At 53.3% G+C, this 26,489-nt stretch overlaps 3 protein-coding genes and 1 long non-coding RNA gene across 6 annotated transcripts in view; 2 read left to right on the top strand and 2 right to left on the bottom strand.

The window, feature by feature from the left end:
* The window catches only part of YY1 (YY1 transcription factor), a 33,326-nt gene extending 29,173 nt beyond the window's left edge, over nt 1-4,153 (bottom strand). Inside the window, exon 1 of the mRNA XM_006741287.3 lies at nt 3,487-4,153. Within this exon, the coding sequence (XP_006741350.1) occupies nt 3,487-4,153 (667 nt within the window). The remainder of the gene's footprint in view (nt 1-3,486) is intronic.
* Nucleotides 1-26,489, bottom strand: part of LOC145723362 (echinoderm microtubule-associated protein-like 1) — a 433,105-nt gene that overhangs the window by 33,679 nt on the left and 372,937 nt on the right. The gene's annotated exons all lie outside the window — the stretch shown is intronic.
* Nucleotides 4,152-13,423, top strand: LOC145723360 (uncharacterized). The gene is made up of 3 exons (XM_081829922.1): nt 4,152-4,898; nt 10,421-10,603; nt 11,592-13,423. The coding sequence occupies exons 1-3, from the start codon at nt 4,152-4,154 to the stop codon at nt 11,727-11,729; spliced, it is 1,068 nt and encodes a 355-aa protein (XP_081686048.1). The 3' UTR covers nt 11,730-13,423.
* On the top strand, nt 5,201-7,611 carry LOC145723361 (uncharacterized). Its single transcript, XR_014148294.1, has 2 exons — nt 5,201-7,280; nt 7,494-7,611. It is a non-coding gene; the product is annotated as an uncharacterized LOC145723361 (long non-coding RNA).

Consider the following 26,489-nt stretch of genomic DNA (forward strand, 5'->3'; position numbering starts at 1 on the left):
CCCGCTCGGCCACAGGTGGGGGAACTCTTCCCCCCTCAAATGAATAAATAAATAAAGTTTTTAAAAAGCCCTAAATGTTTTAAATACTCAGCTTTTATCATGAGCTTCCCTACTTCGCCATGACTAAGTGGTTTATAGTAAGCTCTATAAAATAGGATGTCACTCCTATACAATACTGATGACAATCTAGGGAAAAATATACATATGAGACTGTGCCCTACATCTGGCAACATGGAAATGTTCATTAATCACATGCCAGGAAAAAAACCAAAAATAAACCGGGGCCTTAAAACAGTGGATTACGCATGTTAAAGACACAACTGAAGTGTGATGAAATACCGCAACACGCTCAGCCTCACTGAGCCTTCATCTTCTCATGTGCAAAAACAAGCAGGTCTTGCTCTAGTACCCACGCTACGGAATCTTACTCAGCCTTAAAAAGGAATAAAGTACACTCAACAATGTGGATGAACCTTGAACACAGGCTAAGCCAGACACACAAGACCACAGACTGTTACGATTCCATTTAAATGAAATGGCTGGAATGGGCAAATCTAGAGAAACACAAAGTAGATCAGTGGTGGTCAGGGGCTGGAGGGAGAGGGGAAATGGGTAGTGTCTGCTCACGGGTATGGGGTTTCTTTTTGAGATGATGAAAATGTTGCGGAATTAGCTAGCGGTGATGGCCACACAACCTGGTGAATACAGCAGAAGCCACTGAACTGCGCCCATGTGAATTACATCAGTTAAAAAAGGGGAAAGAAAAAAGCAGATCTCCAAGGACCACTCCAGGTCTAAAGCTACTCTAGTATAGAACCACTAGATTTCCTTTGCCGTTATTCCATCAAAGAGATGCCAATCACACAGACTGCTGTGACTCTGGGGGCAATTAGAACAAGACGGCACACAAGCAAAAGAAACCCATAAAATCCAAAGATTTGGTTTCCACAAACATGCTAGCTCCCACTAAGTTTTTTTTAGCCAGAGGTACTAAGAAGTAACTAGAGCCCTGAGAATACCCTGTGCACAATTTTTTTAATAAGAACTTCAGGTAACTAAGCTTAGACTTAGGCAAAAAGGTCACCTCGCAGCTCATTCCCATCCAAAGGACTGTTCTGGTGAAACCACCGTGGTGTTCAAACTCTTCTTCCTGGGATCAGATGAGACTGAGTCTGTGAAAGCACTGATATATTGCCTACTGCAGTCCACACACACACTGAGAAATTCAGCTTAACAATTAACCTGCTTTGATTTCTTCACCTATTATCAATTATCTCCTTATTTCAGTTCCTAAGATTCCACTATATTCAGAATTTGAACTTGGGGTGTGCACAGTTAATCACACACTATTTAGCTTCTCTTTGCTAATAGTTCCAAACCACAAGGACAAGGAAGAGGGATAGGAGAGTTCACCACAAAACATGTCTGAGGAAACAGGCCTTACTATGTTATTGCCATCAAATATTTATAACTACCTTTAGGCACAGAGTACTCTGTAATGCACCGGGCAACTAACTCAGCAAAGAAATGGGCATTAAAATAACCCCAAACTGTGCAACTCTGTAAGCAGCCACTTGCACAGGGGAAGTAATGACTTTTAAATGCTGGCTTAATTGTAAATTAACTCCCATTAGTCAGGCCCCTCAGACCTCCGCCCCTGACTGGCTGACGTGATACACATCACTTCATCAAGTAAAGCCTCCATTACCAAATTTTCTTGAAGAAGTAAGCGAGCAATTTGGTAAGATCAAATACAGAATATATAAAACACCCTGGTTTTCTAAATTTCTATAAAACCAACATGTCCTCACCATGAGAAAAAGTAAATTTAGTTTTACAATTAACGTATCTTTCTATCAATATCTAATTTCAGATGGGATCATGAATTCAGCAAAACTCAACAATAACCAGTTCACCCCTCTCTTAATTCTGCATGTTAATGAAAAGACATGACTTTTGGTTCCAACACGATCAGTGTGCATGCTACCAAATCTACAGAAGGTATTCTGATAACCGTTAAGTAAGTAAGTAGACAGGTTTCATTTAATTTAAACTCAAACTCCTCAGACCTCCACAAGGCACTATGAAATCCAGAACAGCAGCGCCCCTTAACACTTGCTATTAAATTGTGGCAGCAACTCGGATCCCTTTGCTCAGTTGAGTCCTAGATCCATCCAACAACGTTAGTTACCTCGTCAGAGGCTTTCACTATAGAACCTCCAGCCTTTTCACGTTCTACTTCACCTGTTCATCTCAATCGTTACAGTCCTTCAATACTCAAGGGTCATCGCACTTTGAGGCTCCATCCTGACAACTGATGAAACAGCCTTACCGTAACGGGGGTCGGGGGGGGGGGGATTCTGCAACTTAAACTTAAAACTAAGTGTAATCATCACAAGTACTAGATTACTAGCCACGGCAAGTCACTCTCAAGTCTGTTCATTATGCTGGCAATTTAACTAGATAACATGTGAATAATGTAACAGGACACTGACGTGAAAGAAACAGCTTTCCACAGTTATAAAATAAAAAAAGAGAAAACTGAAACACGCAGATAAGTCCCTTTTGCTCTATTTTCTCTGGCTTTCTAGAATCTTTCTCTTCACAGGAAAAGTTGGTCGCCTACTATCCACTAAAAAGCGAGCAAAGGCTTAAAATGCTCCATTTTATTAATTTAGTGACAAACGTCCCCAGCTATGCAGCTAACCGACCTATCTGCAGACACACAAACACTTAAGAAAAAGAAACTTCCCCAAACGCGAAGGGTTAAGAACCACCTACAAAACCTCGCGGACCCTCTCCCCGACGTGCCGCGGGGGGGTGGGGGGGGCCGAGGCGAGGACCTCGCCGGCAGCGCGGTGACAGGCCCTGGTGGCGCGGAGCCCGCACACGCGAGCCCTACGTGCCGTCCAAGTCCCGCCCCACCGAGGCGAGCGCGGGGAGCGCGGCCGCGGGCAGGGTCCGGCCTGCGCGCCGGGCGTGGGAGCGAAAGGCGCCTCTCGGGAGCAGCTGAGGGTCTGGGGAAGGGGGCGGGGCAGGGGCACGGGTGCGCCCCCCCCCCGAGAGCAGGAGGGGGACGGCGGCGAGCTGCCCGCCCGGGCGCGAGGTCCGCTCAGCCCCGCCGCCGGCCCGCCCCGCGCGCCCCCGGGCCTCGCGCGGAGCCAGCCGGGCGGGGGCGGCGGACAACGGGCCGGCGGCCGTCCGTTGGCCCGAGCGCGCCCCGCCCCGCCGCGCCGCCCCGCCCCGCGCCGCGCGGCCGCCCCGCCCGGGGAAACTACGCCATTGCGGCCTAGCGGGCGGCGCCGCGCCTCCCGCCGCCATCTTCGGCCCGCCGGCCCGCCGCCCGCCGCCCCCGCCGCGGCCCGCCATCTTTTGGGGCCGCCATACTTGCCCTGCGAAGAAGATGGCGGCGCCCATCACACACATAAAACATGGCTTCCCTTCAAAACAAAAACATCCCGGGGGCCGGCGCGCGCCGGCGCTCACCTGAGGACCACATGGTGACCGAGAACTCGCCCTCCAGGGTCTTGATCTGCACCTGCTTCTGCTCCCACTTCTTGTTGCCCGCGTCCGCGCCGCCCGCCGCCCCGGCCCCGCCGCCGAGGTAGCCCTTCTTGCCGCTCTTCTTGCCGCCGCCCTTCTTGACGCGGCCGCCGCCCGACGACGACGAGCCGCCGCCGCCGCTCTTGCCGGCCGCCGCCACGGTGACCAGCGTCTGCTCGATGTAGTCGTCGTCGCCGCCGGCCGGCGCGGGCACCGGGATGAGGATCTGGTCCTCGAAGCCGTCCTCGGCGCGCAGCCCGTCCGAGTCGTCGCCGCCCACCACCTCCTCGCGCGTCTGCACCAGGATCACCTCCTGGTGGTGGTGCACCTGGGTCGGGTCGTCGGTGACGAGCGGCTGCAGCGCGATCATGGGCGGGTGGTGGTGGTGGTGGTGGTGGTGGTGGCCCGCGTGCCCGTGGCCGCCCCCGCCGCCGTGGTCGCCGCCGCCGCCGTCCTCGTCGTCGTCGTCGTCCTCCTCCTCCTCGCCCACCACCGTGGTCTCGATGGTCTCCACTGGGATGGTCTCCACCTCGATCTCGTGCAGCTCCACGATCTCGGCCGGCATCTCCGAGCCGTCCGTGGCGATGTAGAGGGTGTCGCCCGAGGCCATGGCTGAGGGTTCCGCCGCCACGGCCGCGGCGGCCTCGGCTCCGGGGCTACGGGCGGGCGGGCGAGGAGGCGGCCGGCCGTGGGGAAGGAAGGCAGAGGGAGGAAGGCGGCGGGCGGGAGGGGGGAGAGGGGGCGGGCGGCGGGGGGAAGGGGCGGGCGCGGCGGCGGCGGCGGCGGGCTTCCCCGCCTCCTCGCCTCGGTGCGCCCCGCGCTCGCTCGGCCGCTGCTCGCCCCGGCGCCCCGCCTCGCCGCGCCTCGGCCACCCGCTCTGGCCGCGCCTCCTCCCGCCCTCCGGGCCGGCGCTCCGCTTCCCCCTTCCTCCTGCGCCTCCGCCTCCTTCCACACAAATACCAACTCCTCACCCCGAGCCCAGATCTCGCCGCCGCCGCCGCCGCCACACTCCGCTCAGGCTCGGCCTCGCGAGACTTCCGCGCTGGCCTCGGCCCGCCCCGCCTCGCTCCCACTCGCCCGCTGGCCCTCTCGCTCCTCCTCCTCTGCCAATCGATCTGCCCGTTCGCCACCGCGGCCCCGCCCACTCACCCAGGCTCCTCCCGGATTGGGGTCGACGGGGCGGCCCCCGCGCGCGCTGGCCGGCCTCGGCGCGTGACGTCAACGCGCCGCCGCCGCCGCCGCGAGTCGCGTGGCTCCCGCCCTCCGCGGTGCCACAGCAGCGAAATCCGCCGCCCCGGGCCCGGGCCACACTCGGGAGCGGGGCGTCGCCGCTGCAGCCGCCGCCTCGGGAGCCGGTGAGCGGTGCGCGGCCCCCGGCGCCGCGGGGGAGGGGTCCTGCGAGGCAGGGCGGGGCCGGCCGCGCGCGGGGTTTCGGCCGGCGATCGGCCCAGGGGCCGCGCGGGGGAGCGGGCGGCCCGCGCGGGGCGGCCCCGGCGCCCAATAAAGTCTGCTTTGACGAGAAATGCCTGTGCCTCCTTTTTCGCGTCGGGCGGCGTTTGCTCATGGCGCCTGGCTCCGGGCGGGCGATGGCGGCGGTGAGTGTGGAAGGCCAGGCGAACAAAGGCGGGCGGGCCGCAGAGGAGCATGTCCGCGGGCCGCCGCGGGCCCGCATCGCGCCGCGAGCGCCCGTCCCCGCGCCGCGGCGGGCCCGGGGGCCGAGTTCAGGTGGGCCGCGCCGGGCGGCCGGGGCGGGGCGGCCGAGCGGAAGCGCCGCGCGGAGCCCCCAGGTCCACCGTTGGGAGGATGTCCGTTATCCTTTTGTGACCCGCGGAAACCCGAGACGGGGCCGTTGGGTGCCCGCTTCCCTGTAGAGCTTGGAACCCCAGGGCGCCTGCCGCTCGTCGTGTGGCTCGGCTCCTTATGGCTTTCTAGAATTTCCTTCGGAGCTTCTCTTTCTTCGCTCTCCAGCCAATCAGTGTTTCCCTTGACCACCGTCTTCACCTATTTCTCACTTTCGTAGACACTCCTCCTTGTGCCCACCAGGCTTTGCATTGGTCTCATCCTTGAGAGCTCCACGGTGTACCCGCTGTGTTCTCCATTACACCTGCCCTGCAACAGAGCCTGGATTTTTCCGGGCACGAATTGACGGCAAGTTAAGCCTTTCCGAATCTGAATAGTTAGCTATGTTGCAGCGAGGTGATTTGACCTTACTCAGCTTTTTGGTCCCCCTGACAGTTGGTTTAAAGCAATAAAAATAAAGACTCCCTGGTTTTTAAGAAAATCTTGGAAAACTGAAATTCTGGGAAGGCGTTATCTCTGTTGTACTCGTTTGGCCAGTTTAACGCTGTGTGGAATTCCTTGAGCTCTTGGAAGAGTGTTCCTGCAGTTGAAGCCCATGATTATTCTGGACTGTGATCCATTAATCTTAGGTCGAACTTGCTAAACAAGCGGGTGTCTTTCATAACACGTTAGAGAAAAGATGATGCATTCTGATTAAAAAGTGACTTGATCAATTTAGTTCTTATTTCTAAATGCCGTTTAACTTGACTTTTGAGAATTTTAGTGTAAGGAGTGAAAAATTAGATCATTTTCTCTTTGAATTTGAGTTTCAAAACCTGAGTAATTCCCCTTGGAGTGCTGCACCCACACAGTTTGGCAAAGTCAAATCTGTTGAAATAAGTCATTTCTGGCTTCATAGCTTATAAATTGTGCATAAATATTTCACAAGTGAAAACCAGTTGTGGGAGAATTTTTTTATGTGGCTTAATTTCACTTTCCCCACTCTCCAGTAATTGACGGGAAAATGTCTAAGTAGTTGATACTTACCCACAGATACAAGAGAAATAGTGGGGGTGTACCTGCTTAGGTAGCCTAGCTTCTTGGTGGTAGATCTGTAGATGTTCACCATCAAGTGGAGAAAGCTGGGAAGGGTTTAAAACTTGGGAAGGGTAGCAGGTGTGACACAGCATTAAGATGTTCCTAAGTGCTGTCCCAGCACCTGCTCCACGAATAGCTTTTAAGGATTTATTTTAGAGAGAGGGAGCAAGTGTGGGGCGGGGAGGGGCTGAGGGAGAGAGAATCTCAAGCAGGCTCCTCCGCGCCCCATCCCCCCAACCCTGAGATCACCACTGAGCGGAAACCAAGAGTCAGGCATTTAATCGACAGCCACCCAGGCACCCCTCCAGGAATAGCTTTTTAAAACTTGCCCCAGAGCAGGGGCGCCTGGGTGGCTCAGTCAGTTAAGCGTCCCACTCTTGATTTTGGGCTCAAGGTCGTGAGATTGAGCTCCAAGTCGGGTTCTTCGCTGGGCTTGCTTGCTTGAGATTCTTTCTCTCCGTCTCCCCCTCCTTTGCCACCCCTACTCACACTCTCCCTCTCCCTAAAACAACAAAACTTGCCCCAGAGCAGGTGACCTGTTAACATAGGCCTTGAGTTTTCTGTGGTGGGAGGTATTCTTAACCTTCAGCTCTTTTAGCTATGAAGGATGGTGTGACTAGATGTGCAAAGATGATGCGCTGCATTGGCTCTAGCCTGCTTGCACTTGCTACTAAAGGTGAAAATCAATTTAAAAAGACAGGTTAAATTGCCACTTCAGAGCCTTGGGACTCTAAAAGTAGGGATAATTTTACTGCTTTTACTCTTCGGTTTGGGCAGAATGAGCCCATTCAGCCAATGAGCGTTCCCTCTGAATGTCTGGAGTCCGTTTTTAATAGGACAAACAACATTTATTTAAGCTGGTATTTCTTTTTTTTTTTTTTTTAAAGATTTTATTTATTTATTTGACAGAGACACAGTGAGAGAGGGAACACAAGCAGGGGGAGTGGGAGAGGGAGAAGCAGGCTCCCCGCAGAGCAGGGAGCCCGATGTGGGACTTGATCCCAGGACCCTGGGATCATGACCTGAGCCGAAGGCAGTCGCTCAACCGACTGAGCCACCCAGGCGCCCATAAGCTGGTATTTCTTACACCAGCGTTTGGGTGCTTTTACCCCTCTAACTATGAGGGCAAAGATCATGGCTGTGTCCATCTACAGCTGAGTGCCTTACACATGGAATGATTGCTTTTTTTGATTCATCAAAAAGTGAAGTTGAAAGTACCATGACAGAAGTTGTGTGTGATAGTGTTTGACCATTTCAAGTGTCTCAAAGGCTCTGACTTTGCACAAGGCTTCCAGGCTACCACAGAGATGAATGTCAACAACTGCGGAAAAAACTAGAATATCGGAAGAATCCTAAAAGTCATGCAAAGTTTTCTCAGAGCAGGAGAGAAGTCCAAGCTCACTAATGGCTGAGATGTGGTGACAGATATCCTACATGGAATGTGCCCCTTGGCCACCTGATCAGGACGGTAGCAGGACAAAGATGTGGACTGTTGGCCACAACTCTTGAAGTCTCCTGCCTCCCTCATTTTCGTAGTGGTTTCTTTCCCGAAACCTCCATTAAATGCTCAAACTCAGTTTTAAAGAGTGCGTGGTTTAGGGACACACGTGGAGAGGGCGAAGTTCAGGAGTGAGCAGAAGAATAAAGGATGTGAGTTAGAAGATGCTGGTATTTCTCCCCTTTTCAGACGATGTCTTATTTATGGATTATAAGGAGGCTAGCTGTTAGATCTCATTGTACCTTATGTGTATCTCTGACAGATTGGGAATGATTCAGGTAATGAACTCATGACGCTGAATAATTTCCCTTACCACAAATGAATGTAGCTTCTTTGTGAAATGAAATTGCTTTTGGTTAGTTCTGTTTATTCCTTGCAAGGTTATCTCCAGTAGGCAGTTAGTGCTTTCTGCTTGAGTGGCAGGATGAAGAATGTTAGAGCTGTGGGCAATTTTTTGCATTTTGCCCCCCAGGGAAAGCAGCTGAGGGAGCCACTCAAAGTCACAAGGTCACGTTGCCGGGTCTGGTAGAGCTAGGATCTGCATTTTGGGGTGTGGGGGGGGAGCTTGAATGCTGTTCCAATTTAGGTCCATGCTGAGTTTCCAATAAAATCTTTGGGAAAATGAGGTTGAAATTTCCTGCTTGTTCATCTAAATTAGTTAATGCCTAGTTTGTATTAATACAGGTCAAATGAAATACTATAGGTGTTTACCTGTTGTCTTAATCATCTAAACTGTAGTTCTTCTCGGTTGTGGGATCTGTGAAATCTGGGCTATTAAAAGGATACTCCTCTCTCCATGATGCGTATGTTAGATTTGGAGTTTCGTTGTGGTAAGATACCGAAAGGACGTGTCTCTTTTTTTTTTTTTTTTTAAGATTTTATTTATTTATTTGAGAGAGAGAGAGTACATGAGAGGGGGGAGGGTCAAAGGGAGAAGCAGACTCCCTGCTGAGCAGGGAGCCCGATGTGGGACTCGATCCTGGGACTCCAGGATCATGACCTGAGCCGAAGGCAGTCGCTCAACCAGCTGAGCCACCCAGGCGCCCAGGACGTGTCTCTTAAGCTAACATTTATGTAACATTTTATGTCCTTTTATAAGATCTTCGGCAAATTCTCTTCCTGAGGTCAAGTGGGTTATTTCAGTGAATGGATCTGGTTACTACCCATAACTCTAAGGAGAGTTATAGTCTTCAGTAATAAATTAGCCTAGCTGTCCTCTACTTTGCTGGTCGAATGGCCCTTCAAAGAGAGGCTGAATCAAATTCTTTGCGTTGCAGTTACTCCTCCCACACGCCCAGCCAGGCACGTGCAGTGTATGCACCTGAACAGAATGAGGAGGCATTTCTCTCTCAGTCCTTGGTAACTTTCACAGCATAGGCACTGCATTTGGGTGCGTGAGGCAGGTTAGTGTGGTGGAACCAACAGCCTACAGGAACTGGGGAGTTAGGTGGGCCTTGCTGAGAGTGGGGGGGATACCAGCCTCCCTGATGGGTTTTCTCTGTAAAAAGGAGTGACCTGGGGAGTTCGGTGAGTCTGGCTGGTCATTCCCCTTGCCGAGTGCCCCGAGGACACAGCCGTGAGCAGGATGACACAGTTGTGTTCATGGAGCCTGCGATCTGGAGAGGATAGGTCATGAACGGGTTGGCTGTTCGTGACCAAAGGGAGGAAAGAACCATGCACCAAAGTGTGCCAAGGAAGTCAGGTGGTTAACTCTACACGAGAATGTGGTTCACTGGCACACGGAGGAGAGACCAACAGCCTCCCTCTTCCCTGCATGATTCTGGTTTTGTGAAGTGTTAGGAAGAAGAGGAGAGGTGGTAACACTGTCAGGTAAAGGCCTTCCTGAGTAAGGGACAGCTCGGCTGGGACTCAGAGGCTGAAGGAACCAGAAAGTGCCTGGCCCAGCACTTGGCTGCATACCAGCCTTTTTGTCTTTTATGTTAGTTTCTGTGTGACGAAGGAGTAGATAAAATAAATCAGTGACAAATTTGTCAATATTGGGGCAAGCCCATAAGGCTCATTTTTAGCCTTGGAAATTCAAATTAACAGATTCATCCACTGGAAGTGCTGTTGGGGTTGGCTACGGTTTTCTCACTCATACTTAGTTCCTAACAGCATGTCCTCTTTTGTCTTGTTGTTTTTTATAAGCCATTCCCCATTCAGAATTCACACTTGATCTTGGGGATTAAGAGCGGAAATCGTTTGGAATTCCAGGCCTTGCAAGATAGACCAAATGCAAAACCCATGGGTGGGAAGGGCAGACGAGTCACCAAAGCTTGGGTCTGGGTCCCCATGGTGCCGTTTATTATCCTTGTAACATCAGCAAAGGCTCGGAACCTATAAACCCTCCATTTCCGGAGCTATGAACAGGCCTAATAATGCCAGTCTTCAGGCGTTATGGGAGTGCATGGTCATGGTGAGTAACATGCCCAGCTGGGGTGTGTAGGGTGCTTGTGCTCTTCAGGACCAGTTATATTTTCTTCCTCCCCTTGTCCTTCCTAGATTGAGCCAGCTCCTGCCACTCGTCGGACTTCGCGGGCTTGTGCTTTGCATTCAGGCACGGCTGGCTTTACGGCTGAGGCTTATGGACAGGACCCAGCGCTCCCTTGGTTTCTTAAACTAGATGAAAAATCACACACTAGCCAGACTTTTTTTTTTTTTTTAAAGAGATTTGCCATATCTGTGGTAAGTATTTAATCTCTGTGAGCTAGATGGATTACTGTCTATTAAAAGTAGAATAAACAGCTTGCTTTTGTGTTTTCCGAGTCAATCAGAACTGTTTCTCCACATTGGAGCTCCCTTTGGAAGGGTCTATACTGCCATCCAGCTGCTGGTATCTTACTGCTCACTTTTCTTGTGACATGGGTGCTTTGCCTGGTCGGGGGGAGGGGTGGTAAACCCAAGGGGACTTAGCGGGGCGTTGTGATGGTGGGGTTCAGCAGCTGCCACAGAAACAGCAACCTGAGGTGGGATAGGGAAGAGGGAGGCTTTTGGTCTCTCCATGTGCCAGTGAACCACATTCTCGTGTAGAGTTAACCACCTGACTTCGTTGGCACACTTTGGTGCATGGTTCTTTCCTCCCTTTGGTCACGAACAGTTTTGAACTTGGGATTTAAAGGATGGGGGTAGGCCGGAAGGACTATCCTCTCTACACCGTGCCATCCTAATACTACCCGAGGAATGGGTTGGGAGTGTCCTTGCACTGTTCTGTTCAAATGGCATTGTCCTCATGGCAAGAACGCAGTCATGGATCGCCTGCGTCTTTTCCTAGTTGATGTCTTGACCAAATCCTTCCAAAGGCAGTGCTCACCCTGACATGGTATGAGGCTAATGCCGTTCCAGACACTGCTCTCTATGATCTCCTCACCTGCTCCTGTGTTCATTGATGACCTGGCGCTTAATCTACACTCTTCCTCTCGAACCCAAGCCACGCCAGCCCTTAGCTGACTTGAGTCACCGGCACTCGGGTCTGTATTTTGGCCTCTGCAATTCCATTACCTCATTCCCCCGCCTTCAGCTGCCATATCCCGATCCTTGTCGTGCCGAAGAGCAGCACCACGTCTGGAATCTCAAACCCCCGATGCCCTGTCCTTTATGACTCCCCCTTCTCTCCCACTGACCGTTTACTTCAGCCTCAGACCTTCCATTTTCTGATCCCTCCTTTCTTTCCCAGACTGGAAATCCGTGGCTAATCACCAGCATCTTCAGCATCCCGTCCTGTCTGATAAAACTTCAACCCTTGGATCAACCCACTCTTGTCTCTATACTTCTGGAATCCTGGGGCCCGCTGGAGGGAACACCACTCACATAGGTAGACTTCTGCCGTAACTTACGGTGTCCAGCCTCAGCTGTGCGTTTAATGTCACTTGACAAGTCTTCTTGCTTGTCCTAACTCCACCTCCCTCCATCACTGCGTTCAGCAAATTCTCTAAATTACTTTCCTCAAAGTCCTTAAGAAATGTGCTTGTGTCCATCCCCCCGCCATAGCCTCCTACTTGAGGAAAATTGGAGGGATCCAGATTGGTTTGTCCAGGTGCCAGCTGTCCTCTTGTAGCCGCCTCCCCTGCAGGCCGGCCCCCTCCACCCTTCGACCCTGCAGCACTGCTAGCCGAGCCCCCTGCTCCACCTGTGCTCTGCTCCCCGCCCCTGCTCCCCCAGCCTCCTCTGCCACCGCTGTCTTCACTCCGGACTGTTCTCATTGGATTGCATCTCTCCTGGTCTTTAAAAATGAGGCTTTCTCAGGGCGCCTGAGTGACTCAGTTGGGTGTCTGCCTTCGCTCAGGTCATGGTCCCAGGGTCCTGGGATTGAGCCCCGCATCATCATCAGGCTCCGTGCTCAGCAGGAAGCCTGCTTTTCCCTCTCCCACTCCCCCTGCTTGTGTTCCCTCTTTCGCTGTGTCTCTGTCAAATAAATAAATAAAATATTTTGAAATAAATAAATAATAAATAAAAACGAGGCTCTCTCTAGCCATTGCCTCTCTCCTTCTGCTCCCAGCTCGGTGTCCCGAGCCCATCTGTCTTTCCAGCCTTGACTTGGTCCGTGGCTCCCGGCGGTCTACCGGCCGCCCCGTTGCCGGCCAAACGGAGGAAGGCTTGCTGACCTCGCCCCCTCACCTGCTCTTGCCCCTGGCACCAGCGGTTGCTGTGTCCCCGGACCCCCCACGGTGGCCGTCCTCGCCCTCTGCTTGGTCTCCATCTTCTCGCTCATGACTTCTCTTCCTCCTGCCACTCTCCTGGTTCCGCGTGCTCCTCTGGGTCACCAGATCCCCACGTGTGGCTCCCGACGGCCCCCCGCGCACCGACCCCTGCGTGCTGACCGTACTCAGCTCCGCGTCTATCTTGGATTCACCCCAGAGCGCCGTCGCCCCACTGTTCCAGACTCCGTGGCCCGTGGCCCCTGGGACACCCCGCCTGCTGCCCCGTGTCTCCATCTGCACCAGCCCTGCCCTCTGGCACTTTCCTCTCGCCAGCACACCCCTTGCTCAGGCCTGAATTTGGGAATTCATCTTGGACTCCTCTCTCTCCCTCATCCCCCATGTGTAGCCACCAGCTCCTAATGAGTTGATGCAGATATTTTTCAAAACCAACTTTTCTCCATTCCCGCTCCTGCCGTCCTTGAGTAGGCTGTGGCTCTCTGTCACCTACGCGTTAGCCAACCAGCCGCTCCACCCGCTGCAAGTCCCCCTTCTAACCTGCAGATGGGCGCACATCGCTCCCCTGCTGCAAACTTCTCAGGGGCTCCGGGAGCCTTGGGACCGACCAGCTCCTCGCAAGGCGTTCCTGACCCTGCGGCCTCTTTTTCTAGCCTTCACACCACCTGCAGGCATGTGCACCGTGCTAGCTCAAACCTCGTTTCCAGACTGTTCCTTTTCCTCTGCCCAAAACATCCTTTCCTACCTCCTCCAACTTCACTCGTCTTCCAAAGCTGCTCAGGTGACCTCTCTGGGAAGCTTTCTTTGGAAGGGTATTTCCATAGTTACCATTGTTCCCACATTATAATGAAAGTGGCTGGGGCGCCTGGGTGGCTCAGTTGTTAAGCGTCTGCCTTCGGCTCAGGTCATGATCCCAGGGTCCTGGGATCTAGCCCCGCATCGGGCTCCTCGCTCTGCGGGAAGCCTGCTTCTCCCTCTCACACTCCCCTTGCTTGTGTTCCCTCTCTCACTGTCTCTCTCTCTGTCAAATAAATAAATAAAAATCTTTAAAAAAAAAAAAAAGAAAGAAAGTGGCTGTTACCAGCTCTGCTTTCCCACAAAATCGGACATTCTCTGAGGGCAGGCATGGTGTGTGGCTTGCCTCTTGTTCCTGGAGGGAATCAGAGCCAGCCCAGTGCAGGACACATGGTGGGCCTGTCTGAGCAGACGTACCTGGTGATGCTGCTACCTTGCCCCGCCCCCCGCCGTCCTCCTGCATGTGGAATCAAGTCCAGAACCTTAGCTGGGTTTTAAGGTAGCATGGCATAGCAAAAAAAAAAGAGACAGGCCTGGATTTGAATATTTGTTTCACCATTTATTAACTTAGTGATCTTAGATGAGTTTCTTAATCTCTGTGGTCAGTTTCTTTATCTGTAAAATAGGAATATTGATGTTCAAGGTTGTTGCAGAGTTAGACTGGAATCATATGCGCAGCGCTCCTGGCTGTAGGAGGTGCTAAATACATTTCCTCCTCCTCCGTACTGGTTTCCCCGTCCCCTGCTGCCCCATCCTGCCCCCTCCCCCAACATGGAGCCTCACAAAGGTTTCCTCACTGGTTTCCCCGCCTTTGCTAGTTCTCCTCCCTCCATTAAGGAATGCCTTCCTCGGGTCTACCAGCGTCTCCGCCCAGTTCAGATTCTGCCTCAAGGCATGCCCAGATTCTCCAGTTAGAAATAACTCCCAGGAAAAAAAGAAAGAACTCCCAGAGCAGGTGGTATTCCCAGCTGACAGTGCACTTAGCGGTCTTTTAATTACCTGTAGACAGTTCCTGGGTTGAAGGCTTCTGGAAGGCAGGGATGTTTCTTCTTCAATTTTGCAGCACTCCGTGCTTCCGAGCACTCAGGGCCTGGAACATCCCAAGTGTTAAGTGAAGGGCTGTTTACTGTGATGGGTGTTGGGAGGAAGGAAGAATGCTTCTTCGCTGGATTAAACTGTTGTCCGAGTCTTAAAGGAATCAAACCCTCTGAGAACTCGGAATTCTAGCTTACTTGCTCCTAAGATTTTTTGCATAATGTGAATGTCCACATTTGCAAGCAAATAAGTGCCTGGAAATGAGACAGAATTCTAGAAAATTCTTTTCAAACACAGTGAAAGATCATCAGTCTTGAAATTAGTTTATAATGTGAAGAAAGGAAAGACTCTCGTTTGCCGCAAGCTACGAGAAAGTGATGTGTTATTTCTAGTTATTTCTCAAAAGCATATTCAAAAAGGAAATTCTTTAAGTAGACTGTGCTTTGGGAAGATAATCTTATTTTGACCTGCTCAGAGGAAGCTGACCCAGTCTTTCATCCAGCCCTTTTATTTTTTTTTAAGTTTTTATTTATTTAAGTAAACTCTACTCCCAATGCGGGGCTCAGACTCACGACCCCAATATCAAGAGTCGCACGCTCCACCAACTGAGCCAGCCGGTGCCCCTCATCCAGCCCTTTTGAAGAGAGTGGTATTATAAGTCAAGTCCTGTCACAACCACCACAACAAAGAGAGAGTCCACATAAAAGGACCATTTCCTATGGAAATAAATGCCGTATTGATTGATGTATTAATCCAGAGGTTAGCAGGTCAAATGCTGTTGGCGTCCCCAGCAGCTAGAGGTGTTTTATAGACCTGCTCGCACATACTTCTCACAGCTGTTAAGTAGTGATTTCCCTTGGACACCGCTCACCGCCTTTTCCCCCCAAACCACTGAATTCTAGATGCAAAGCCCACTCATTGAGAGAACAGAAGCAGTCCACTTCTGGCTGCAGTCCAGGCAGGTGGCCATGGCCAGGAGCGAGCTTGCAATGTCAAAGTTTATCTGACTTCCCCTCCTCTGCCTTTCCCAGTTGCAAACCAGCTTGCGGGTTGCTTTCTCTTCTCACACTGGCTTTTAACTCCCATCTCCCCATCCTCTGTGCAAACTGTTGTTTTTATAGGAACCAAATGTAGCAACTTACCTGTCACATAACAAAATGTAAAGTGTAATTAAATCTTCATCCCAGTAGACACTGGGATCTGTCGCACAAACATGGAGATGGGGAGGTGCCCTGACTCATGCCGGGTACTCCCCCACCAGCCCGGCACCAGCAGCCAGCTCTCAGGTGGCCCTTGTGTAAACAGGTCCCACGGCAGAACGGTCTTCTAGAAACAACCTGGAGGAATGGCTGAATGTGTTACTGTGTGTCCCATGCACATGTGTGTATGTGTGTGTCTGTGGAGCAGGACGTGTGGGGTCCCCTGGGGCGTCCACTTTGTTCCTGGCTGACAGTGGCTCTCAGCACCCAGTGCTCCGTCCCTCCAGAGCTCCAGTTTGTTCACGTTAGGGAGAAATGTCCCCTAGGGAGGGCCTGAGGAACTACCTTTGCTGAGCAGATGAATGGTGCTTGGCTAAACATCCAAGGCCATCTTATTTCCTTTAGCCAGTGAGTGTTCTGGGAAGGAGTCAGAGGGAATGTGACCCAGTTCTGGCCAGTGAAATGTTAAGGAGCGTGTGTATTATTATTGCAGTGGCTTTGCTTCCCTAACGGAAAGATAAGCCCGTTATCTTAGAGAAAAGAAGACAGCCCCTCTCCCTCCTTCCTGCCCAAAAACCAGCATGATGGCTCGGGCTGTGGCAGCCATTTTAGGACTGTGAGGAAAAGACAAAGAGAATTCGGGACGTCAGTCCAGCACCGTGGAGCTGGAAACCCACTGGTACCACTAGGCTCGTGCGAGCCGTTGCACGGACCCACCCGTACCTGACACAGTGGAGCAGGTCAGACTGTCAGTAGTCCCTTCTGGGAACAGGGAGGGGAGTGGAATGGAGGGGATGGCACATCAGAGGGAGAGTCTCTTCTGTTTGGCTGAAGTGTTTTCTCTTGGCAATCTGATGCCAATAATGCACAATTCCCTGTGAAATATTATAAAGCCACTGATTTTTGTATACGTATAGTTTTAATAGTGTAAAGAACTGCTGATAAAATAATCAGAAATGTAGATCATTGGGGTATATAGTGTAATCCCAACTTTTTTTGGGAAAAGGTAGAGAAAAAGTGGGGAGGTAAGTATGTCAAAACAATGGTTTACTTCTGGGAAGTGGGATTCTGGGCAGGTGCGTTTTTTTTTTTTACACGTGTGTGTAGTTTTCACATACAGGGTTTTTTTCCTGATTTTTTTTTTTAATTATTGCCATAAAAGACAAAGTATAAAATTTACCATCTTAGCCATTTTTTTTTTTAAAGATTTTATTTATTTATTTGACAGAGAGATAGCGAGAGCAGGAACACAAGCAGGGGTAATGGGAGAGAGAGAAGCAGGCTTCCTGCCAAGCAGGGAGCCCGATGCGGGGCTCGATCCCAGGACCCTGGGATCATGACCTGAGCCGAAGGCAGACGCTTAACGACTGAGCCACCCAGGCGCCCAGCCATTTTTTTTTTTAAGTAGGCTCACGCCCAGCGCGGAGCCCGATGCAGGGCTTGAACTCACAACCCTGAGATCAAACCCTCAGCTGAGATCCAGAGCCGGATGCTTCGCCGACTGAGCTCCCAGGCGCCCCGCACCTGCGCTGTGTTTAAGCGCACAGTGCGGTGGCATTAAGCACGTGCCCCATCGTGCAGCCACCACCATCTCCAGTACGCATCACCTCACCGTTCAGCAGTAAGTCCCCTTCCCCGTGCCTGCAACCCTGGCGCCCACCGTTCACTTTCCGCCTCCGGGAATGTGACTGTTGCAGGTGCCTCCCGCCTGTCAGTGCATCATGCGGCATTTGTCCCTTCGTGACCACCTTATCTCACTTAACAAACGTCCTCCCGGTTCCTGCATGTGGGAGCAGGTCTCAGAATTCCCTTCCTGAGGTGAAACAGTAGTGCATCGTACATACACACCAAGTCTTGCCTGTTCGTTCATGCCTCAGTGGACACTTGGGACTACTTCCACATTATAGCTGTTGTGAATAATGCTGCCATGCACATGGATGTGCAGATAAGCACGTATTTTGTAATCAGAAAAGTAGCCAGGGCGCCTGGCTGGCTCAGTCATTAAGCGTCTGCCTTCGGCTCAGGTCATGATCCCGGGGTCCTGGGATCGAGCCTCGCATGGGGCTCCCTGCTCAGCGGGGAGCCTGCTTCTCCCTCTCCCACTCCGCCTGCTTGTGTTCCCTCTCTCACTGTCTCTCTCTGTCAAATAAATAAAATCTTAAAAAAAAAAAGTGAGAGAAAAGTAGCAAATGAAGAAAATCTTGGGGAAGCCAAATCATCCATATTGAATTTGTGCTTTTCCCACCATCATTTCTCATTTTCTATCAGATCTTTTGAACACTCAGCCAACAGTAACATCTCTGCCAGAAGGGAGAATTGGTACCTGGACCCTCTCTCCCCACTCGAAAGCCTGATAGCCGCACAGGGTTAGCCGTGTCCAGGCGCTCCACCTGCTTCCTCATGGGTCCTTCCTGTCCTTCCCTCGCTGGGCACAGTGGTGACTTCAGCCCTGACGCCATTCCCAGAGAGACACGCTCTGGCCCCAGCCCTGCACGCTCCTTCCTCATACTTACGAGCTGTGTCCGGGCTGTCCAGCTGTTTCCCCAGCAAACTGTACAGAAGACAAAACAGCCACAGGTGAGTTCACCAGTGACCCGGGGCTCCCTGTGGCCCCCACCCTCCGGGGTGCCCGGGGTTTCGGGGGGACACGCAGGCCTCTTCAGGTGGAGAGGTGCCACGGAGCTCGCAAACTTGGGGGGGACGCACAGCACTCAAGTCATAAAAACCCAGGGGCGCCTGGGTGGCTCAGTGGGTTAAGCATCCGACTCTTGATTTCGGCTCAGGTCATGATCTTGGGGTCATGGGATGGAGCCCCTCATTGGGCTCCTCGCTCAGCAGGGAGTCCGCTTGAGATTCTCTCCCTCTGCCCCTCCCCCCACACTCACTCTCTCAAATACATAAATAAATAAAATTTTTTTTTAAAGATTTTATTTATTTATTCATGAGAGACAGAGAGAGAGAGAGAGAGAGAGAGGCAGAGGGAGAAGCAGGCTCCCAAGGAGCAGAGAGCCCGATGCGGGACTCGATCCCAGGACCCTGGGATCGTGACCTGAGCCGAAGGCAGACGCTTAACCATCTGAGCCACCCAGGCGCCCTAAATAAATAAAATTAAAAAAAAAAACAACAAACCCTTGAACTGATTTGTGATACAAATCACTTGAGATACTCAGGCCAGGTGTCCAGGTGCGAGGCTGCACTGAAAGCACCTTTTCTGCCCTCCTCCTGGTTGACCTGGCAGCCCCCACCCCCGCCAGCCTGAGCCAGCCGCGTGCCACTGACCTGTCCTCAAAAGCCTCTGGTGGGCCCTGCTTCGCTGCCACTCCAGGCTCTCTGCGGGGCCCCCGATGCGCCTTGTCCCTCCCTGCCTTCCTTGCCGTCTGCAAAGCCTTCCTCCCCAGGCTCTGCCTCTGCACACGGGCCCTTTAACTGCTGCCCCCTGGCCCCCCACGCTCCCCCTTGAGCAGCCTGGGTCCGGGTGGCGTGTTTACGGTGCCGGCGCAGCGCTCTGTGCTGGTGTGTGTGCTGGGGCCTCTGCCTCTATCCCCGGGCTACCTGAGCCCGGAGGAAGGGCCCGGGGATGCACCCTCATTAGTCCTCGTTACCTTTGGCGAGGCCCAGAGGATCAAGAATTGAAGACAAGCCTCTCTGTTGGACCCGAGCAAGCTGGGGAGTAAGGGCCCAGGGCTGGAGGGAGGCTGGCAGCCCACCCCTGGGTCGCTGGGAGGAGTGCACCAAGGCTGCTCCTGCCAGTTAGAGAGCTGGAAGCTGCTTCCAGAAGCACGGTGTTACCTTTTCCAGGTACAGTGAACTGAACAGAGTTCTTACTTCCAGAAGGAGGAACAGACTCACCCCTCCTCACTTGTCTCTGCAGCTCTGCCCTGTCCCCTGGGCCTGGCCTACCCTCTGTGTCCCTCTCCACTTCTGCTGTTGGCCCTTCCTGTCTCCGTGTGTCTACCTCCCCTGCGCAGCTTCCCACAGAACCCACCCCCCAAAGTGGAGGCCATGTGTGTATGTCCCGCACCTGTCTGTCTGCCAGCCATGGCTTCCTGGGTTATTAATAGAGCGAGTAGATGACTTATGGTTCGGAGCTTTTTATTCCCCTAGAAAAATTCCACCTGGTTATTTTTTTCAGTCAACGGGCTTTCATTGATTTTTCTCCCCATGGATTAATGATCTTGTGCAGGAAAAGCTCACCACCACCTTGAGAAATGCAGGCCTGGGAAGGAGTCCCAGAGCCTCTGTGGTCTGTGTGTGCAAAGCTGAGCTCCGGCCCTCTTGCTCACCCTCACTGCCCACTCCCGGCACACACTGGAAGCAGGCACCTGCCTTTGGGATCAGGTCTCCCGGCCACTTAACTCCGCTCTCCTCCCAGCCTCGCTCTGGGAGCCCTCTTGCCCGCGCCACTTCTGGGAAGGCAGAGACCAGGAAGGTAAAGACCAGCTCTCACACTCCCTGGTAACTGGGGTTCTGGGCAACAATCGGGTTCCTTCCATCAGTTGCCCAATTTGGGAGGCCGACATTAAGCGTAGGCTTTGGAGTGTGAAGGCCTGGGCAGCGCGCACATTACAGGCTGAGCTTAAGGCAGGAAGCGGCTCTGCGCCCTCCCCAGCGCCAAGGGCCGTCTGCGTTCCGGGAGAGCAGAGGCCCCTGTCCGCACGAGGCTTCCCTGGGACGGGCTTTCTGGGCATTGCTGGGCCAGCCACACGGTGCACTTGAGTCAGGGCCTCTGCCCTGCTTTCTGATTCCTGCCCCGCCTCCCCCCTGCTGCACAGGCTTGGCTCCGCAGCCCTGGTGGTAGCCTCCTGCTTCCCCACCTTCTGACCTGAGCCCCTTTCGGCAGGTGCAGCCATTCCTGGGTCCCTGGTGCATGTTTCCAGCCCAGCCGGTGGTTCTGTAAGCTAACTCCCGGTGCTAGCCGTTGTCCGTTGGAAATATCACCACTGCAAAGAGCCTGCTAAGGACTCAATGTCTGTGTCCCCACTGGAGTCCCGTGTTGGCAGCCTCATCCCCAAAGTGATGGCGTGAGGAGGCGGTCATGCGGGTGGGACCCTCCGGAGTGGGGTTAGTGCCCTTATGAATGAGACCCCAGAGAGCGCCTCTACTCCTTCAACCCTGTGAGGGCACAGCGTGGGGAGAGGCCTTGAGGCCGTCCGCTCCTCACTGCCTCCAGAGCGGTAAGAAATAGTGTCTGTTGTTCCGAAGCCTCCCCATCTATGGTACTTTGTTATGCAGCCCGAAAGGACCATCCTCCCTTCCCCGTGTCCAGGTGTGGGTGCCCACTGTTTCTCCCCGTTTGATTGCACGCGCCTTGAGCGCAGGGATTGCGTATTAGTGGTGTCCCTGCAAAGAGCTCACTCAAGGCTTGCTGAGGAAGAGCTGGCGTCCGCCTGGGCCCCCCTCCCCAGGAGCAGCACCTCTGGCTGCAGCAGTCGCAAACCGCTAGCTCCCTTGGGAACCGGACTGAGCGTCACGGCCCGGCCCCTCGACGAGCCTCCGCCTTCCCAATTACCAACTCTGTTGGCCCTTGGGGTCAGGGAGGGGGCAGAGCGAACTTTCCACTTTAAATTCCGCCTGTACTCCTTGCACATGCCGGGGGGGTTGCTCGAAGTCTGCCAGGCCCCAGCCTCAGGCCAAGTTGCGGTTGGTTTTACAAGGATCTGACCCCACAAACAACCCAAACCCATGCTGGAATCAAGACACTCGGTAGGAAGACCAGCTTTATGGGTGTGGCTCTTTGTCCTAAGAGCAGCTTTCTAGACAGACCTCAGGAGAGAACTCGGCACTAAACGAGGCTGGAACCTACCTCAGCTTAAAAGTTGTAAAACAAGTAAGGCTATTGCTGGAGTGGAGCCATGGTCTCAGGATCAAGGTGAGGTGAGGAAGCGCCTGGGCCCACGCGGGGGAGGGAGGTAAGTGGGGCAGACGGCGTGGAGGAGACTTCTCGGGGCCACTACCAGGCAGTTCCTCCACGTGGGCATCTGTTCTGTGTCAGGCTTCAAAACCTCACAGTTTGGGGTAAAGACTGCAAGTTATGGGGCGCCTGGGTGGCTCAGTTGATGAAGCACCTGCCTTCAGCTCAGGTCATGATCCCAGGGTCCTGGGATCGAGCCCCGCGTCGGACTCCCTGCTCTGCCGGAAGCCTGCTTCTCCCTCTCCCACTCCCCCTGCTCGTGCTCTCTCTCTCTGTCAAATAAATAAAATCTTCAAAAAAAAAAAAGGACTGTGCAAGTTCAGTGGGACAAAGCGCAGGAGAGAGAGGGCTGAGCAGCCTGGGCTTGTGCTGTGCTGCCAGGAGAGCTTGCGTGGCTGGGGACCCGGCCTTTGGAGCCTGGTTCTGCCCTATCTCCTGGCTGTGGAGGGAGATGCTGCAGGGGACACCGTGCGAGCGGCCGCCCACCCGCGCCTGGTGGTGCTCCGCCCAGGGCTTCCCGTGAAAGCACAGAGCAAAGCAGGGGGGCGGGCAGCACTGGCCCACAGTCAGAGACCTGAGTTCCGTTTATCTCTGCCACTAACTCCCCGTGTCCTTGGGTAGGTCCCCTCTGGGTTGAAGTACTTATTTTATGGTATCTGTGAAAAGCGCCTCCCCCCCAGCGCCCGCCAAATCACAACATTACCCATTTCTGCTAGTTCCTACATGGGCTTTTATCTCTAACTTGCAATAGCATCCAGGGGCTCAGGACGCAGAGGACCCAGGGTGGGGAGACTGCGGACCAAGGAGCACCCCTCAGCAGGACTAGGGCACGGGTTCCATCTAACCCACTTCTGTGGGTGGAGTCATCTGGCTATGGAGGCCGTCCTCGTGGAGTACAGCTTTCACTGGGGAGCTTGGTCACTAACCTGCCCAGGAGCTCATGAATGCCCCGGGACAGGGGCCACCTGTCTCACCCTGTGCCCAGCCAGAGCACAGGAAATGCAGGAAATGGTAGTGATCCAAACAGATGTGAGTGACAGTGGGTGGGCAGGCAGTTGCACTGAAGCCGGGTCCAGCCCAGACCCAACAGGTGTGTGAGCATGTGCTGTGCGGTGGACACCTGCTCAGGTGAGCCCTGGCCAGAGCTGGCAGGGGGCTCTGCTGGGTACTGACAGCTGGACCGAGCTGGAGCCCATTTGGGACGGGGCTTGCAGGTAGGTGCTTAGCAAGCTGACGTGGCTGGAAGAACGGCGCTGGGGTGCAGAAGGCAGGCAGCTGGGGGGAAGCGTGAGAGCGGAACGGTGGGGGTTTGGAGCTGTGGGGCATCGTGTTCAGTGCACCTGGGCAGCTGGCCAGAGCCCCACTGGCTGCATCAGCCTCAGGTGCATCGTCCCCCAGAGGCACAGGGCAAGGGAAGGGGATTCAACCTTCCTTCTTCCCCCAAAGAGGCTTCCAGGGACTGTTGGCTGGGCGCCAGGTGCCTTTCAGTCATCCCAAGGGCCTAGGTACCATTCCCACCATTTCACACAGGAGGAAACTAAATCCCAGAGAAGAGGGGCGCCTGGGGGCTCGGTTAAGTGTCTGCCTTGGGCTCAGGTCATGATCTCGGGGTCCTGGGATCGAGCCCCACATCAGGGGATCTTAAAAATCTTAAAAAAAAGAGATCTCTTGGACATGCTTTATTAAGATGCCTATGTTTGAGGGGCGACTGGGCAGCTCAACCAGTTGAGTGAATCACTCTTGGTTTCAGCTCAGGTCATGATCTTGGGGTCATGGGATCGAGCCCCGAGGTGGGCTCCAGGCTCAGCTGGGAGTCTGCTCCAGATTCTCCCTCTCCCTCACCCCGCTCACTGGGGTGCGCACTCTCTAAATAAGGAAATAAATAAAATCTTTAAAAAAAAATGCCTATGTTTGATGTCATTGTAAATGGCTGTTCTTCATTTTCTAATTGTAGCTAGATTTTTTAAAGATGTAGGTTTTTTTTTGTTGTTTTTTTGTTTTTTAAAGATTTTATTTATTTATTTGACAGGGAGACACAGCGAGAGAGGGAACACAAGCAGGGCGAGTGGGAGAGGGAGAAGCAGGCTCCCCGCAGAGCAGGGAGCCCAATGCGGGGCTCGATCCCAGGATCCTGGGATCATGACCTGAGCCGAAGGCAGACGCTTAACGACTGAGCCACCCAGGCGCCCCAAGATGTAGGGTTTTTTTTGCATAGTGATTTTTTATTCCCAGCAACCTTGCTAAGCTCTTGTGTTCTAGTAACTTATCTGTTAATCCTTTGACTTTTCTATCGTCTCTAAATAATGCCAGTTTTGTTTCTTCCTTTCGAATCTTTATATCTTTTTTTCCCATTGCCTCAGTGCACTGTCCAGGGCCTCCAGTACCATTTGACCCGCACTGGAAGTGGCAACAATGGGCCCCTTTGTGGTGTGTCCATGCTTGCCGGAGAGCATTCAACGCCCCAGCATGGCCTGTGATGTGATGGGGGTTTGTAACTGCCCCTTATCAGAGCGAGAAGTCCCTTCGGTTTCTGGTGTGCTAAGCAGGGTTCTTCTCATGAATGGATCTCCAATTTCATCTGCAACCGTAGAGAGGATGGTATGAGTTCTCCTTTTTTCTCTAAAGTAGTCGATGATGCTGACTTTTCTGTTTACGGAAGCAGTCTTACATTCCTGGGACAAAGCCAGTGTGACTGTGCTTGTATGAGTCTTTTCATGTATGGCCAGGTCCGGTTTGTTACTCGGGGAGGATTTTTGCATCTGTGTTCACGGAGGAGACGGCCCGGCGCGTCGCTTTCTCATGTTTCCTGCATCGGAGTTTGGTGTCAAGGTTATGATTGCCTCACAGACCAGCTGGGCAGTTCCCTCTTTCTCTGTGTTCTGAGTTTACCTAAGGCCCGAGCTCTTTGCTCCCTAAAGGCATATGAGAGGGCACCTGGGTGGCTCAGTCCGTTGAGCATCCGACTCTTGGTTCCAGCTCAGGTCGTGAGATCGAGCCCGTGTCGTGCTCCATGCTCAGTGGGGAATCTGCTTGAGGCTGGCCCTCTCCCTCTGCTCCTCCCACTGCGTTCTTTCTCTCTCTCTCTCAAATAAATAAATAAATCTTTTTTTTTTAAAGATTTTATTTATTTATTTGAGAGAGAGAGAATGAGAGAGAGCACATGAGAGTGGGGAGGGTCAGAGGGAGAAGCAGACTCCCTGCCGAGCAGGGAGCCCGATGTGGAACTCGATCCCAGGACTCCGGGATCATGACCTGAGCCGAAGGCAGTCGCTTAACCAACTGAGCCACCCAGGCGCCCCAATAAATCCTTTTTTAAAAAGCATATGAGAACCCCGGGGTGGGGGCCGTCTGGGCCTGGAGTCTGCTCGGTGGGAAGGTCAGCTCCCCACCAGCTTTCCCTTCCAGAAATCACATCCTTTTCTTCCCATCCTGGCCAACCACACCAGCTCCAACCGGACCATGTGCCCCCGTCAGGGTCACTGCCCCGGCCTCCCTCGGGACTCTTCCTGAAGCTCTCTCCTGCTCCAGAAAGCCCAGTGGTCTCCAAGTCCAGAAGAGCAGCAAGACACTCTGGGCCCTCCTCGGTGGCCGCACCACCTGCCCACCCCCTGCTGCTGTACCCCACGGAGCTTGTGGCACCCCTGGGCTTCCTTGTCGGGGCTTCTGTCCCTGCAGATCGCTACAAAAGGCTGTGCCTCCCCTGCCCCCAGACCCTTCTACCGCTGATGCCCCTTCCCTTTAGCTCCGGGTCCCCTTTCCCCTGTGGCTCTCTATGTCTGCCTCTTATCAGAACCACTTTGAATAGAAATATTCTCTACTGAAGTGGGTGTTCCTGATTGTTCGCTCGGTCAACAGATACATCCAGGGCACTGGGCACCATCCTCGGTGCCTAAGATAGACGAGTTCCAGCCAGTCCGGAATTGTCCAGTGAGTGGGAGACAAAACAGCTGGTACTACACAGGTGAACACACACAAAAAAAACCCCACAAAATTAAATCACCTAGAATCCCACTGTTAATGTGTTAGAGCATTTCCCAGCTTTAAAAAAGGCTTAGAATAGTTTTCCTGAATAGGTAGGTACTAGCTTGTTTTACAGATGAGCAAACTGAGGCACGGAGCATGCAGGCCACAGGTCACAGGAATGACCTGGTCTGGATTTTTACTCAGGCAGCCTGGCTCTGAGCCCCTGACCTTACTCCACCCCCCACCTTTAAAAAAATATAATGGGTAGAGCTGTGTGTCCCTGCTCGGAGGCCCCAAATTTTCACTTCTCTTACTGCATGCATCTTACCTTGAGAACACGGAAATATGCATTCTGTGCATCCCTTGGCATCACCCCAGACCTGTTCTACCCATTGCCTTCGCAGGCTATGGTGGGGACAGACCCCGCTGGGGAGTCCAGAGGCCTGGGTTCCTGTGGCCCTGCCGTCATCTGGCTGTGTGACCTCAGACTAGTCACTTGACCTCTCTGGGCCTCAGTCTCCACGTTTGTAACAACGCTGGGATTCAGTCACACTGCTGCGGCTTTGGGCAGATGGGGGAGAGGGGCTGGGGCCATGCTGGGTGCTCAGTGGGACATCTGCGGACTTCTACCCCCTTTCCCGCCTGGCCTCCGAGGATGTGCTCAGAACCTGGTACACCATGGCTGTATCCTCATAATTGAAGGTTTGGGGTAGTGCTGGATGACCTGGGGGAGAGGTGTTCCTGGTGACCTCCCACCCTGCCAGGCCTGGCCGGGTCTCTGTGCTCTGTGGGCTGGGTGGCTAGTCCTTAGATCATCCTGTCCCTGGCAGTGTGGGCCTGCCCTGCGTGCCAGTTCCCACCCCACCGGAGTGATTGTCCTCTCTCTAGACGAGACACCTTTGACCTTTTTGCATGCCATGGCCGCCTGGAGAAGAGTATGGACTCCTCAAAACAATATTTTTATTTTTATTCGGGTTTTTAAATTTTTTTTTTCAAATGACATTACCGTTTCTACT

Source organism: Leptonychotes weddellii, chromosome 9, assembly GCF_054177405.1.
Source record: "Leptonychotes weddellii isolate Sample4059 chromosome 9, ASM5417740v2, whole genome shotgun sequence".
Classification (NCBI taxonomy): Eukaryota; Metazoa; Chordata; class Mammalia; order Carnivora; family Phocidae; genus Leptonychotes; species Leptonychotes weddellii.

What these genes read in the sequence shown, in the direction of transcription:
- LOC145723360 (XM_081829922.1), top strand. Translation starts at nt 4,152, where the DNA reads ATGGCTGAGGGTTCCGCCGCCACGGCCGCGGCGGCCTCGGCTCCGGGG. An exon ending in AGCCGCCGCCTCGGGAGCCG is followed by an intron (nt 4,899 to 10,420) that starts GTGAGCGGTGCG and finishes TGTCCTTCCTAG; the next exon opens with ATTGAGCCAGCTCCTGCCAC. An exon ending in AGAGATTTGCCATATCTGTG is followed by an intron (nt 10,604 to 11,591) that starts GTAAGTATTTAA and finishes TTTCTTTCCCAG; the next exon opens with ACTGGAAATCCGTGGCTAAT.